At 39.7% G+C, this 15,269-nt stretch overlaps 1 protein-coding gene across 1 annotated transcript in view; it reads left to right on the forward strand.

Annotated features, from left to right (window-relative positions):
- LOC124270609 (follistatin-related protein 5-like) overlaps positions 1-15,269 on the forward strand; it is a 107,569-nt gene that overhangs the window by 54,941 nt on the left and 37,359 nt on the right. The window contains exons 3-4 of the mRNA XM_046705625.1: positions 13,039-13,892; positions 14,513-14,728. Of these exons, the coding sequence (XP_046561581.1) occupies positions 13,499-13,892; positions 14,513-14,728 (610 nt within the window). The 5' untranslated portion in view covers positions 13,039-13,498. The remainder of the gene's footprint in view (positions 1-13,038; positions 13,893-14,512; positions 14,729-15,269) is intronic.

The raw sequence follows: 15,269 nt of genomic DNA on the forward strand, positions 1-15,269 counted from the left end.
ATTGTGGTCGGATGGTTGTCTAACATGTTAAATCTAGATACCGCTGGCTTCTCTGCATTGTGGTCGGATGGTCATCTCACATGTTAAATCTAGATACCGCTGGCTTCTCTGCATTGTGGTCGGATGGTCATCTCACATGTTAAATCTAGATACCACTGGCTTCTCTGCATTGTGGTTGGATGGTCATCTCACATGTTAAATCTAGATACCACTGGCTTCTCTGTATTGTGGTTGGATGGTCATCTCACATGTTAAATCTAGATACCACTGGCTTCTCTGCATTGTGGTCGGATGGTCATCTCACATGTTAAATCTAGATACCGCTGGCATCTACATTGGGTTGGATGGTCATCTCACATGTTAAATCTAGATACCGCTGGCTTCTCTGCATTGTGGTTGGATGGTCATCTCACATGTTAAATCTAGATACCGCTATTTCTCTGCATTGTGGTAGGATGGTCATCTCACATGTTAAATCTAGATACCACTGGCTTCTCTGCATTGTGGTTGGATGGTCATCTCAATTGTTAAATCTAGATACCGCTGGCTTCTCTGCATTGTGGTTGGATGGTCATCTCACATGTTAAATCTAGATACCGCTGGCTTCTCTGCATTATGGTGGTATGGTCATCTCACATGTTAAATCTAGATACCACTGGCTTCTCTGCATTGTGGTTGGATGGTCATCTCACATGTTAAATCTAGATACCACTGGCTTCTCTGCATTGTGGTGGGATGGTCATCTCACATGTTAAATCTAGATACCGCTGGCTTCTCTGCATTTTGGTTGGATGGTCATCTCACATGTTAAATCTAGATACCGCTGGCTTCTCTGCATTGTGGTTGGATGGTCATCTCACATGTTAAATCTAGATACCACTGGCTTCTCTGCATTGTGGTGGGATGGTCATCTCACATGTTAAATCTAGATACCGCTGGCTTCTCTGCATTGTGGTTGGATGGTCATCTCACATGTTAAATCTAGATACCGCTGGCTTCTCTGCATTGTGGTTGGATGGTCATCTCACATGTTAAATCTAGATACCGCTGGCTTCTCTGCATTGTGGTCGGATGGTCATCTCACATGTTAAATCTAGATACCACTGGCTTCTCTGCATTGTGGTTGGATGGTCATCTCACATGTTAAATCTAGATACCACTGGCTTCTCTGCATTGTGGTGGGATGGTCATCTCACATGTTAAATCTAGATACCACTGGCTTCTCTGCATTGTGGTTGGATGGTTGTCCGACATTTTAAATCTAGATACCACTAGCTTCTCTGCATTGTTGTCATCTGGTAGTCCAACAGGACAAATCTAGTTACCACTGGCTTCTCTGCATTGTTGTCATCTGGTTGTCCAACAGGACAAATCTAATCTGCATTGGCTTCTCTGCATTGTTGTCATCTGGTAGTCCAACAGGACAAATACAATCTGCATTGGCTTCTCTGCATTGTTGTCATCTGGTAGTCCAACAGGACAAATACAATCTGCATTGGCTTCTCTGCATTGTTGTCATCTGGTAGTCCAACAGGACAAATACAATCTGCATTGGCTTCTCTGCATTGTTGTCATCTGGTAGTCCAACAGGACAAATACAATCTGCATTGGCTTCTCTGCATTGTTGTCATCTGGTAGTCCAACAGGACAAATACAATCTGCATTGGCTTCTCTGCATTGTTGTCATCTGGTAGTCCAACAGGACAAATACAATCTGCATTGGCTTCTCTGCATTGTTGTCATCTGGTAGTCCAACAGGACAAATACAATCTGCATTGGCTTCTCTGCATTGTTGTCATCTGGTAGTCCAACAGGACAAATACAATCTGCATTGGCTTCTCTGCATTGTTGTCATCTGGTAGTCCAACAGGACAAATACAATCTGCATTGGCTTCTCTGCATTGTTGTCATCTGGTAGTCCAACAGGACAAATACAATCTGCATTGGCTTCTCTGCATTGTTGTCATCTGGTAGTCCAACAGGACAAATACAATCTGCATTGGCTTCTCTGCATTGTTGTCATCTGGTAGTCCAACAGGACAAATACAATCTGCATTGGCTTCTCTGCATTGTTGTCATCTGGTAGTCCAACAGGACAAATACAATCTGCATTGGCTTCTCTGCATTGTTGTCATCTGGTAGTCCAACAGGACAAATACAATCTGCATTGGCTTCTCTGCATTGTTGTCATCTCGTAGTCCAACAGGACAAATACAATCTGCATTGGCTTCTCTGCATTGTTGTCATCTGGTAGTCCAACAGGACAAATACAATCTGCATTGGCTTCTCTGCATTGTTGTCATCTCGTAGTCCAACAGGACAAATACAATCTGCATTGGCTTCTCTGCATTGTTGTCATCTCGTAGTCCAACAGGACAAATACAATCTGCATTGGCTTCTCTGTATTGCTGTCTGTGGCAGTCTGACAAGACTTGTAGGCTCAGTATTGCCCATCAACTCTAATAACCAGCCAACACAGGGACTGTCTTTCGTCTTGACTTTATGGGATTCTGCATGCAACAGATAAAGAATTTAATATCACTCGTTCTTGACAGCCAGCTATTTGTAGATCTTTATGGTCTTTTTGTTTGAGTTCAGAATGGCTTTATTGAGAATATCACGGTATTCTGATAATCTGGTAGACCTTCACCGACATCTTGTGTCTCCTTTCATTCAAAAAATGTCAAACAGAATGCCTAAGTTGGTCCTCTGTTATAAGTGCAATGGGGAATAATGAGTGTTATATCCTTCTGACAATATGCATGATATGTTCCCTAGTTTCTTTCCCATTGATTGGTTGTAGTATGTAGAATGAAACTTGGTAATGTTATTTAGCATAATATTGGCATGAGCCAGCAGTAGCTGTAATCTAACACATGGATGTCTCCAGCAATTAGTCTAGGGCAAAGTAATTAACTTTCAGTGTCTGGGTCAGCAATCTTCTCATCTGCTAACTTAGTTTGATCATGCAGTGCAATTAGGAAATGCCCGTTACCGGGGGCTGCACATAAACAGCCATGTCTCTCTGATATCAGGTTTGTGCTGTTATGTCAAGAATGTACCCCAAAGGCCAATTTTACTAGTATTTGTAATGCACTGTAAATGGGGTAAATGAAAAAAAATTATATTAAGCATTATTTTGATGTTCCTGTGGTCATAATTTGATCCAGCATGTAGTGATGCAAGTATTTTAAGTAAGTTAAATATAAATTCTCATGATGGCGATTAATTATTTATCACTTTTTTTCCTTCGAGCAGAGTTGCAGTGAATATTTCGTTTGTGTGAATGTCTTACGTAGTGTATATTAGATCAGGGCTGGCACTAGACACTTCTCTACAGAGGTGCAAGGGAAAAGAATAGCAATAACTTGGCCACGAGCCAACCTTCTCAGTGATAGTTTCACGCTTGTAGCTACACTGTAGACAGTCAGACCATCCTTGCTTCCTTGGGCTACTGGGGCGGTAGGGTAGCCTAGTGGTTAAACCGTTCGCTCGTCACGCCGAAGACCCGGGTTTGATTCCCCACATGGGCAAAATGTGTGAAGCCCATTTCTGGTGTCCCCCGCCGTGATATTGCTGGAATATTGCTAAAAGCAGCGTAAAATGAAACTCACTCACTCCTTGGGCTACTGTAATGATTCTAATTGCTCAATGCAAGGTCATGTTGTTTGCTGTGACTATTGTTTAAGAATGTTCTGTCAACATTCAGCATAAGAAAAGGGAAAGTTTTCTCTGCAAAAAAGGGTCAAGGTTTGATCAAGAGTTGGAAGGACGCTGTTTTCCGTTTTGTGGAACACCATCAGAGATACAGACGACATTGAAATTGGGGTCAATATGAAGAATCTGGTCATGTTTTTAGACATTCATTCCAGGTGTCCCATCAAAATTCCTGTAGTTTATATACCTTTGAACAGGTTCAAAATACAAACATTCAACACTCAGAGAAAAGCGGTTATGGCAACCTGCCCACTTTAACAGATTGAAATACGATTAGTCAGCACCAAGAGAAAAGCAATGGAGGTGGTATCCTCTTTCCCTAAAACATGCTGAAATATGAATGGTAGTACTGTGGGAAAAGCAGTGCTGAAGGCAATTTCACAGCTTTGAACAGGTTTAAATACGAACAGTCAACTTCCAGACGAAAAGCAATGGCTATGACAACCTACCAGGTGTCTTGATGAAGTGTATTCAATACTCCATTGCAGAGTAAGTTACAGTTCATGCTTGGCATGCTAAAGTATCAGCAGTTGAATAATTGGTTCTCTAGTGAGCAGTATAGGTTGTTGCTCATTCAGACAGTGCCTGGTTTGCTTGGCAAAAACATGTTTATTTTAATGTTGACAAGATGTAGAGAGTGAGTATGGTTTTATGCTGCAATGTCATGGTAGGGTACACTTGAAAGGGATTTGATATGTTGTACTCCCATGGGGAATCGAACCTGGATCTTTGGCATGACGAGTGAACACTTTAACCACAAGGCTACCACACCACTCCTTTGATAACATGTGCTTGAGCCATACTGATGGGTGTCAACCAACAATTAGTCCTTAACATGTTTCAGGCCATCCTGTAGGTACTGTAATTTAAACTCAACACGCTTTGTATCATGGGGCCGGTTAGGGCTGCGCAATATAACCGGTTTACCAGTATTTACCTGTTCAGACACGAAAACGATACATATTGTGATACGCTGATCGAAAACCGGTATTTTGACATGCATTCGGAAAACTTTGTAACACTCGGAAATCTTCGGATATTTCCGTTTTTTGAATTGTTCTTTTCCCTGTTTCATTAGTGCCAAATGTTACTTACATTTTTATTTTGTCATGATTAAAAGTTTTTATTAAAGCTTAATCTATCATAGTGATTTTGTTGTGTTTTTGCTTTGTAATGAAGCATTAACTCGATTATAAATAGTTTTTGTTAAAAAAATAATTCTTGCAATATATTGCAATACATATCGCAATATATGCTTCCGCATCACAATATATTGCAATATGAAAATTCTCTGCAATACCCACCCCTAGGGGCGGTAGAGTAGCTTAGTGGTAAAAGCGTTGACTCATCACGACCAAGGCCACATGGGTACAATGTGTGAAGCCCATTTCTGCAGTCCCCTGCTGTGATATTGCTGGAATATTGCTAAAAGTGGCATAAAACCAAACTCACTCACTCACTCACTGACTCTTTGTATCATGACCCGTGAAGATCCGGGGTAGAATAGGTCTTCAGCAACCCATGTGCTTGCCATAAAAGGCGACTATGCTTGTCGTAAGAGGCGACTAACGGGATAGGGTGGTCAGTTTCGCTGACTTGGTTGACACATGTCATCGGTTCCCAATTGCGCAGATCGATGCTCATGCTGTTGATCACTGGATTGTCTGGTCCAGACTCGATTATTTACAGACCGCCGCCATATAGCTGGGATATTGCGGAGTGGCGTAAAACTAAACTCACTCACTCACTCACTCACTCACTCACTCACTCACTCACTCACTCACTCACTCACTCACTCACTCACTCACTCACTCACTCACTCACTCACTCACTCACTCACTCACTCACTCACTCACTCACTCACTCACTTTGTATCATGGGGAAGGACTTGGGTTATTACCCACATTGGTACAATGAGTGAAGACTATTTTTGGTGATATTGCTGGAAAATTGCTAAAAGCAAAGTGAAAGAATACTCACACATTGAACACTCTTTTGCACACTTCCTTCCATTCAAAAGTTGGATCATTGGATAGATTTTTTGTGCATTATGAATGAAAGCAGTGAGACATTTACAGGCTTTCCCCAAGGGTGAAGATAGCCAGAACACCTACTGAACAAGAGCACACAAATCATCTCATACAAATGCTGAAAAGTGAAACCATTATCACTGTATTTCTCCAAGCGTTAAGAAAATATTACCCATGGATTTTGCCAGTAACGGAACCATTTGTAAAAGGAAAATCAGGATTTCTTTTTTGGTGTCTGTATCTAAAACATCATGTCTTTCCATTAGATCATTGAGAAATTGTTTCTGTACCTGGAGGCCTTATTTGTGAGAATCGTTCAGATAAACACAAATGTTCTTCTTGAAGATGTCAAACAATTGTATGTGACCTGTACCTGGTTTTGAGCCTACGATGATGAAGTGTTAAAATAGGTAGTATTTATTTTAAAACTGAATATATTTTCACAAATTTCACATTTCAACCTTTCCTTATATTTGATTTACAAAATCATGAGATGTTCGAACGTTATTTGAATATATTTTTATTAATTTATGTTTTTTTTGTTGCCCTCCAGTTTGGTCTCATTGCATTTTTTTTTAGTTGAAACGCCGAAGAAACATTTCATGACAGGTTAATAGTTGTTTTAAGATTTCCTAAATAAGACTATTGGATGCAAATATTGTAGAACCAAGCAATATAGTGTTAAATGGATGATTCATCCCTCTTTCAAATATTTCTATTTACTTTCAGGGGGTTGGGGGTGTAGCCTAGTGGTTGAAGCTGCTCACATCATCAAGGCCAGGGTTTGATTCCATACATGGGTACAATGTGTGAAGCCCATTTCTGGTGTCCCCCACCGTGATATTGCTGGAATATTGCTAAAAGTGGTGTAAAACCCAACTCACTCCCCCACTATTGACTTTGTGACTCAAATTGACATGTGAGCTACAGAGTCTCATAAAACACTGAAGGAATCTAAAACCCTGATCTTTGTGTTCTTCCTATTGTCAGTGATGTCAATGTGACACAAGTTTTTGTGATCTATTCACAGATTGATATTGCATTTGTTGCTATGGTTACAAGACAACTGTTGTGAGTGTTTCATAATCGTGTTTACTCAGTTTTGAAATGGTAAGGTTGTGAAACAAATGGATGAGTCTGAAAAGATTTTATCAAATGTTTGACATGCAATCATGGCTATTAGAGCAGAGTTTGATCAATTTTTGACTGTTGCATTTATCAAAGACTTCAATGAATCCTCAAGTGTGCTTACTTTGCAGTTTAAAGAGAAAACAGGATAAATTGACCGTTTGTTGTTCCAAGAAGGCAGCCATTGATTTCGTGGCATATTGTTATTGTCGTTTTTCTCAGAGATAATCTCCTGCTGAAAAATCAATAAAGAAATTGTCCGATGAAAACTGTGGTGTGGGCTGGAGCAGGCTTCCGGCAACTGGCCTCCGTGTAGAGACGCGAGTTAGATCATGATTATGTGCAGTCCTAGCTTCTGCCACGTGGTTTTATTGCTGCAATGTATTACGTGAAGAGAATTACTGCAGTTTATACGGACTATCATTACATGGGCCCATGATAACATTGCGACATTGCTAAGTGGTACTCTCTGCATTTTACTGTACGACGCAAACTGAGCCCAATACATTCCCGACTTAAAGAGTTGTTTTGCATGCGTGGTACCAAAGGTGAAATCCCCAGAAATGTGTCTTGTATTCTGATGTTAAGGGCATTCTGTGGTAGATCAATAGCTGATGTTTGAAAGGCTTTACAGTTTTGTGTAATGCTATTGAATGCATGCCTGGTCCTTATAATAGATAATTCTTACGAAAGTTCGACTTCTATTATATCATTGCCATAAAACCTGTATTTGTCGCCGCAGTTACATTGAAATAGAACTTCAGATTTTCAACTTTTTCTTTGCTGTCAACTGTACACAATTGGTTGTACCCAAAATAGCACCTTGAGCCCCCAGCTCTTTCCATGTCCAAAAGTTGCAGCCACATATACAGGATTTATGGCAATGATGTAAAAGCACTTAGAGATCAGAATTAAGATGATGACTATTGTTCAATTACTGAACATGATGAATACATCTTGTTCATTGATTTTTTTTCCTTTAATTAACTGATAGTCTTTATTTTACTCATGAATATGAGATGAAACGAACATTACAACAAATCCTTAGGTTGTTCATGCTCTAATCTCTGGCTACACAAAAGATTGCATTGATTATGGTAACAAAGAAAGTGGAAAGTTTGCCTGGTGAAAACTTAGGTCTGTTAGCCTTAATAAATGAGGTGCCATACTCCATACCCTTCCCACAGCATTAATCCACTCCAAGAACCAATGTCCGAACATCAACTGCAGAAATTAGTGACCATTGATGAATTAATCTGTGCCGAGGGTGATGTTTACATTGTCTGGTGCCTCGACCAGGGAGCTGGATGGTAGTAATAGTTCTCATTGAGTACCCATCACAAGCATTTGGCCCATGTACATTGTTAAGGAACTGGGCTTATGTTAATTGTAAACAACAGTAACTGTTGCTCTTGAAACCCTGAAGGGCACCTGCCAAAGGGGCATATAACTGTATATCACACACTCATTAGCAAGCCCTTGTATAGTATCACTTAAAGGGGCCTCTGAAAGAGATGTTATACGGGCATGAAGTTCTACAGTTCTGATATATAGGACTTTGTGCATGTTTATTTAACATGGCTTTGAAGGGGAAAAATATTATGCTCTATTGTAAATACGAGTAGTCAGATATCAATGTTTTTAGATTTTAGATTACAATGTCATCATCTAATAGACTGTATCTCCATGCACATGGAATAGTAATATCTAGCAGCACTTATTACTTTTAACAACACACACTGACATTTTTTATACTCATGTCATATTCACACACACTTTATTCAGTACATGCAGATCAGCAGCCTTTTTGTACATACATAAGTACAATATGTACTGTTCAGATGCAAAAATGATAAAATAAACCATATTTGTTAGTTTTGTCTTAACATTGGCATGAAACAAGTACTTTGATAAGTACTTTGTATTTTATGAAAGGGTCTTACGATGTAGTCTATCAAACTTCAAAATATTTAAAAGATGTAAAATATGGGTTTTATGTATCTTTGCTGTATATGGCTTTAGTGCTGGACACATAATGAAAAAGTGACATCCGTTTTCAATATGGTTTAAGTTTTTGTTTTATAAATTGATGAGGAAATTAAAATGTTGATGTCATTTATTATTTTCTGCATGCAATACTATTCAAATAGTATGCCCATGAAATAGATGTTTTAAACTGTACATAATACCCCATTTGGCAATATATTTAAAAAAAATTAGAGTACCATACTTGTTAAAAGTTGTGTTTTTAAGTGCTTATATCAAATATAATCAACTGGACATCTGGTGACTTTATCTTGACCAGTACAACACAGAGAAAGACAATACGCGAAACATGTTGAAACTGAAGCTGCACGACCTGAGACCGAAATATCACATAGATGTCCTGTGATCATATGACTCTAGTCGTCCTCAGGGGCTCTACTTCTGTTACTTATGTGGAAATGTCAAAACAAATTAAGGTGATTGTCTTTCACCTGAGTAGAGGCTTTAGATGGTGTTTTGGTAAACGTAGTTACCAGCTACAATTATCATTTATTTTCAAATGTTTTTAGGAGTAAGGTGTTGATTTAACTACCTGTTTCTCGATCTGCAACCCAATTACTCTCTGTGCCCATTCACTGGAAAAAAAGGTGTGATGTCTGACAATGGTGTTTGTGAATCCCACGAGATTACCTTGTCATGGATACCACTAATGTATTAATATTTGTACGTGAATAATGTAGCTGTATGAATAATGGGCACTTTAGTGTCTGGTCAGATTGTATATGTTCCTGTTGCGTTTCTGTAGAGGTAAGCATGTAATTGTCCACTAACTGTACTAAGTGCAGGTCCATCGACCCAGCTGCCTGTCTGGCTGTGTGACTAAGTAGCAGCGTTCCAACATTTGCCCTTGGATTGATGGAAGCATTGGTTGAGCCAGGAGGTTTCCTTTTTAGGTTCCTGTCAGAATAGCTCTGTAATCCCATCACCTACACAATGTGTGAACTGGTTACTTTATGTCATTGTCTTGTTTGGGTGCTCATTCTCTCGACCGCGTAATTTGGTAAAGTTTGTAGACAATTTTGCAGTTATAACTCTCCCTGAAGACCCCTTGGATATGGTGTCAGTTGTTTCAGAGGTTTCATCTTTGCGGATCAGTTTGTTGACTGAGATGGATCCCAGTGTGGGCGTGCTGGAAACATTGTTGCTTCACTGTATAGGTTTCTAGGTTTGCCAGCACCATCACTGTGGGCTTGTGGTTTTCATAATCATGTGAGATCAGCATCACTTTGGGATTTTCCTCTGCTTTAGGCTGACATGGATTGATGTAACTGAATACTGTTCAGAGCAATGTCACTCACTCACTCACTCACTCATCCGTGAAGGTCCGGGTTAGAATATTGATCTTCAGTAACCCATGCTTGTTGTACGAGGCGACAAATGGGATCGGGTGGTCAGGCTCGCTGACGTGGTTGACACATGTCATCGGTTCCCAATTGCGCCGATCGATGCTCATGCTGTTGATCATTATTTACAGACCGCCGCCATATAGCTGGAATATTGCTGAGTGCGGCGTAAAACTAAACTCACTCACTCACTCTCACTCACTCAACCACTCAACTACTCGACCACTCACTCACCCACCCATCCACTCACCAACCCATCCACTCAGCCATTCAGCCACACACTCATGTATTTGTGTACACAGTCAGATGCAACTTGGAGCTACTGTCTGTACTAGATTTCCATCGTTAAAGATGCATGATCCTGTTTGATGATGTCAGGACATGCAACACTGTCTATGGAAAAGAGATGAAGACTGTTACCTTACAGCGATTTATATTGAAGCAAGATCGTGGCTCCTGTGATATGTAACACCCAATTCCGGAGGCTATTACTGCAGACAGACATGAACACACAGACTGAGTGTAGCTAGCTTCCAATACAGACTGGGTAGTTCCAGGGCACAGTAGCTTCAGATGAGTCTCTGATAATGTAATAGGAATTATAGAGTACCTCTAACATCCCGTGAAATAGATTCAATTGGCAAAAGGGGACTTGAAAATTATGAGAATGGATCACTAAAAAGTACCTGCCTACCAGAAAACAATCAGCTAAATGATTGCTAAATGTAAATTGTACTTTGATGCATTAGTAAACAAAAAATCTGACTTAATAATTATTAAATGTTGGGTTGCAAAATAATTAAGTCTAGCACCTTTTATCTGTTTCATCTGTAGCCTAGTGGTTAAAGCATTTGCTCGTCATGCTGTAGGCCCGCATTCCCTATATGGGTACAATGTGTGAAGCCCATTTCTGGTGTCTCCCAGCTGTGATATTGTTGGAACATTGTTGTAAGTGGCGTAAAAGCATACTCACTCACTCTGTGACACTTGGGTGGTTAAGTTAAGTAAGTTGCATCCTTTGGACACCCAAGAACCCTCTGATTTCAGTGTTGAGTCCTTGTTCACTCACACCAATGTTTGTGGGTTTTCCCCTGATTGTTCTCCACTTTGGGCTTTCCATCAGGGGCGGTGGGGTAGCCTAGTGGTTAAAGTGTTTGCTTGTCACACGTGTTCGGCTCTCTACAATGTGTAAAGCCCATTTCTGGTGTCCCCTACCATGATAATGCTGGAATATTGTTATTGTAAAAACTCACTCACTCACTCACTCCTCCCTCATTAAGTCGACCTGTTGTGATACGACTGGAACACTGTTCAAATCGGCATTATACCCATTCTATCTCTCAATTAAATTCCTTTAAAGTTGATCTTTTAATTTAATTCCTTCAAAGTTGAAATGTAGTTCAAATTTGTTCAGTGCCTATATAAGGAAGTGTACCAATCAGTGGTGCATGCTGCAAGACCCCCGTGTCAAACCTGTTGAAAATTATGTTCTGTTTCTTGTGGCCATACACATTTTTAAATCATCACTTGTCTTAATTCAATTTTCTCACTGTTCCAGCGAAGGCACTTAAAAAATTTATGGAATTTGTTTGTATGGCCGAATCCAATAATGATTAAGAAAAAGTATTTGGAAGGGAAGCCAGCCGCTAATGACTTTGAATGTTTTGTCTAATTTCACTACATTATCAGTTTCAATCTCATGATCATTACATCTTGGTTACAAAGACTTTCATAATAGGATGGATAGAGAAAAAACCCATCAGAACATGTCCTTGCAATAAATCTTATTGTCATAGGAACAGGTTTTCCAATGGTTAAGTGACTTTGAGAATGGAATCAATTAGACATTGCATAATGATATCTCTTCAGAATTTTAAATCAGGACAGACTATAACAGCCTGTGTGAGTTATGTCTTCCCATGCCAGGCATTTAGTGGCTATGTAATTGAAGAAATATCCAATTAAACATTTTATGTGGAACATAATTTTGCCCATACACATCTTCACGTCAAGCTCTTGAATCATACTCCTGAATATCATATACAATAGAAAGAATACTATTCTAGGAGACGACAATGAATTTTCTTTCTTATGTTGATAAATGCCTCAGAAGTGTCTGAACTTTATTTCTATGAGCTTTTCTGAAAGTAATTGATAACATGAATTGTTTTAGGGCCTGAAACAGAATATAAATATAAATTTTCTTCAGTGTGATTTTCACTGAACTGAGGTATAGTCTATCAAAAACACAAGATCATATCAAAATGAATGAGAGATTGACTACTGCCTAACAGCACATCAGCAATTGCAACAAAATAAAAAACTGTAAAAAAAGCAATTTTGCCACCATTCAAGAACATATCCTTAAAGTGCTGTTTCAAGTATTGTAAACAGTCATGCACATTGGAAACTTTCAAAATTAAGTTGAAGACTTTCTTTTTTTCCAAAGCCTATCCCTAAAATCAATCTTTCTGTCATCAATTTCAATGTATACTTATTTTGCTATTTTATCCTCTGTATGCATTGTATGTAAGCTTTTATGTAGCACCTTGAGCATGTATCAGTGGGTGGAAAATGGCGCGCTAAAAATATCCATTTTTATTATTATTTTATTATTTTAAGTGTTATATAGATGTCTGTTTGAGAGAGAGTTACACACAAAGTTGGAAATGCTTTTAAATGACATAATTTGACCTCAAGCTCCACATGTATGTTTTAGGATTAATACTAATATGATTGAGAGAAAATTTCATGTATGTATTTAATTTTGACAGAAAAAGGCTGTGAAGAATTGGTGGGACGAGGACTGGAGTCAGTGGTTCGGGAGAAGACAACCAGGATTCCAAACAGTCAGAAAACCATGTGGCAGATAGCCAGCACAGCAAGAACCCTGACGCTGCAGGAAAGGCTGTGAAGCCTAAAGACTCTGTAGCACCACCCACCCCTTTCAAGGCAAAGGGTGACAGTGTTAAACCACTACCTAAACACCAGCAGCCACATCTGTACAATCCCTCAGAGGAGAAAGGATGGGATTCCAAGTATGATGCTGACTACAACAAATTTGTGGATGATGATGAGGATGTGAAGGATTACAGTAAGGACTATGATGATATTGAAGATGAGGAGGAAGAAGAGGAGGAGGAGGATCTGGACTCCAGCGAGGAGGACTACGCAGACTCTGAAGAAGACAGTGAAGAAGATGTGGAGGAAAAGGATTACAAGGAAATAGACGAGATGAACGCCAGAACTGAAGCTCCCAAAGCTGAGGTCAACACTGTGAAGGATGAAGCTGCTCCTGTTCAGAAGGGGACGACTTTCCGCAGCTACGGCAACGACATGGCAATAGCACCCATCGAGAAGCATGCTGATGAGAAGCAACTGGCTGAGCAGAAGGAAGTCTCCAAGGAGAAGATAGTGAACACATTCCCGGATGTCAATGCACATTCTGTAAAGAAGGACCTGATGAATCCTGCTTATCTGAAGGAGTATGCTAAGACCAAGCCAGACCTCAAAACCAGTCCCAACCCACCTCCCCCAGATCTGGTTGATGGCAAGATGACTATGGTGACACCCTCTGGGAAGAAACCAGTCAAGGAAGAGAAGACATACATCCAGTCCAAGCCTCTAGGTGAGTGTATAAACTGCCCCTGTGATTTCTCTGAAGTAGTACATGCCTTAAAACCTGCAGCATCACTTCTGACTTTCCTGCTACATCAACCTGACACCCTGTGATGTAACTGTGATACTATTCAAAGCATAGTGACACCAAACTCACCCACCCACTCACTCTTGTAATGTGCACTGGCTAAACTGGGTAAGCTGTTTCAGATCCTGATTTGTAAGCCTTTAGCCTCTAAGCAAACAAAAGGAAGTGGTTCCAAGTTTGGTTACTTAATGATTCGGCGCCCATGCTTGTTGTAGGAGGCAACTAAAGGGATCGTGGGATCAGACTCAAGGATGTAGACGATGGATTTCATTGTATTCTAATAGCGTAGAAGTGTTCTTATTATGTTAATCACTGAATTGTCTGGTCCATAATCCTATTGGGTAATGGATTTGCTCGTCATGCTGGAATCTTATAGCTGGAATATTGCTGAGTTGTGTTACTTATCAAACAAAACAAGAAAATGAAAACTAATGATTCAGCCTGTTTCAGCTTGTGATTATCTGGATTCTGTGTTAAACCTAATGACTGGATTCTTGTCAATTCTTACCTCATGACATGATATGTGTTGGTATTTGTTTCAGCTCTCTGTCAGTCAAATTCCGATTGCCGAGTCGGTCGCATGTGTCATGACAAAGTCTGTGTCTGTCTCGGCATAGAAGGCTGTCAGGGTCATTACAAGCCTGTTTGTGGGTCCGACAACAACTGGTACCCAAGCCACTGTGAGCTCCACCGCAGTGCATGTGTGAGTGGCGAACACATCAAGATCGACCACACTGGATTCTGCTTCAAGATCAAGGGTAAGTTGTAGGGCTGCGCAATATAACCGGTTTACCGGTATTTACCTGTTCAGACATGAAAACGATACGCATTGTGATACGCTGATCTTAAACCGGTATTTTGATATGTATTCGGAAAACATCGTAACACTCGGAAATCTTCGGATATTTCCTTGTTTTATTTTTGCCAAATATTATTCACATTTTTATTCTATCATGATTAAAATTTGTTATTAAAGCTTAATCAAGCATAGTGATTTTGTTGTGTTTTTGCTCTATAAATCAAGCAGTAACTCGATTATAAGTAGTTTTTTGTTTAAAAATACTTCATGCAATATATTGCAATACATATCGCAATACATGCTTTCTCATCGCAATATATCGCAATATGAATATTCTCTGCAATACCCACCCCTAGTAAGTTGCTGTTAAAACAATGAAAGTCAAAAGTGTGCAGAATTAACGCTGGTCCTGTGGTCCCTGGCTATAAAAAATTCACCAGGACCACCAAAAGATAAGTTTGCAGTGGTCCTTGTGGCCAGTGAATTTTGTATTGATAGTT

This window comes from Haliotis rubra, unplaced genomic scaffold (assembly GCF_003918875.1).
Source record: "Haliotis rubra isolate DU_JTF1 unplaced genomic scaffold, ASM391887v1 Scf153, whole genome shotgun sequence".
Taxonomy (NCBI): Eukaryota; Metazoa; Mollusca; class Gastropoda; order Lepetellida; family Haliotidae; genus Haliotis; species Haliotis rubra.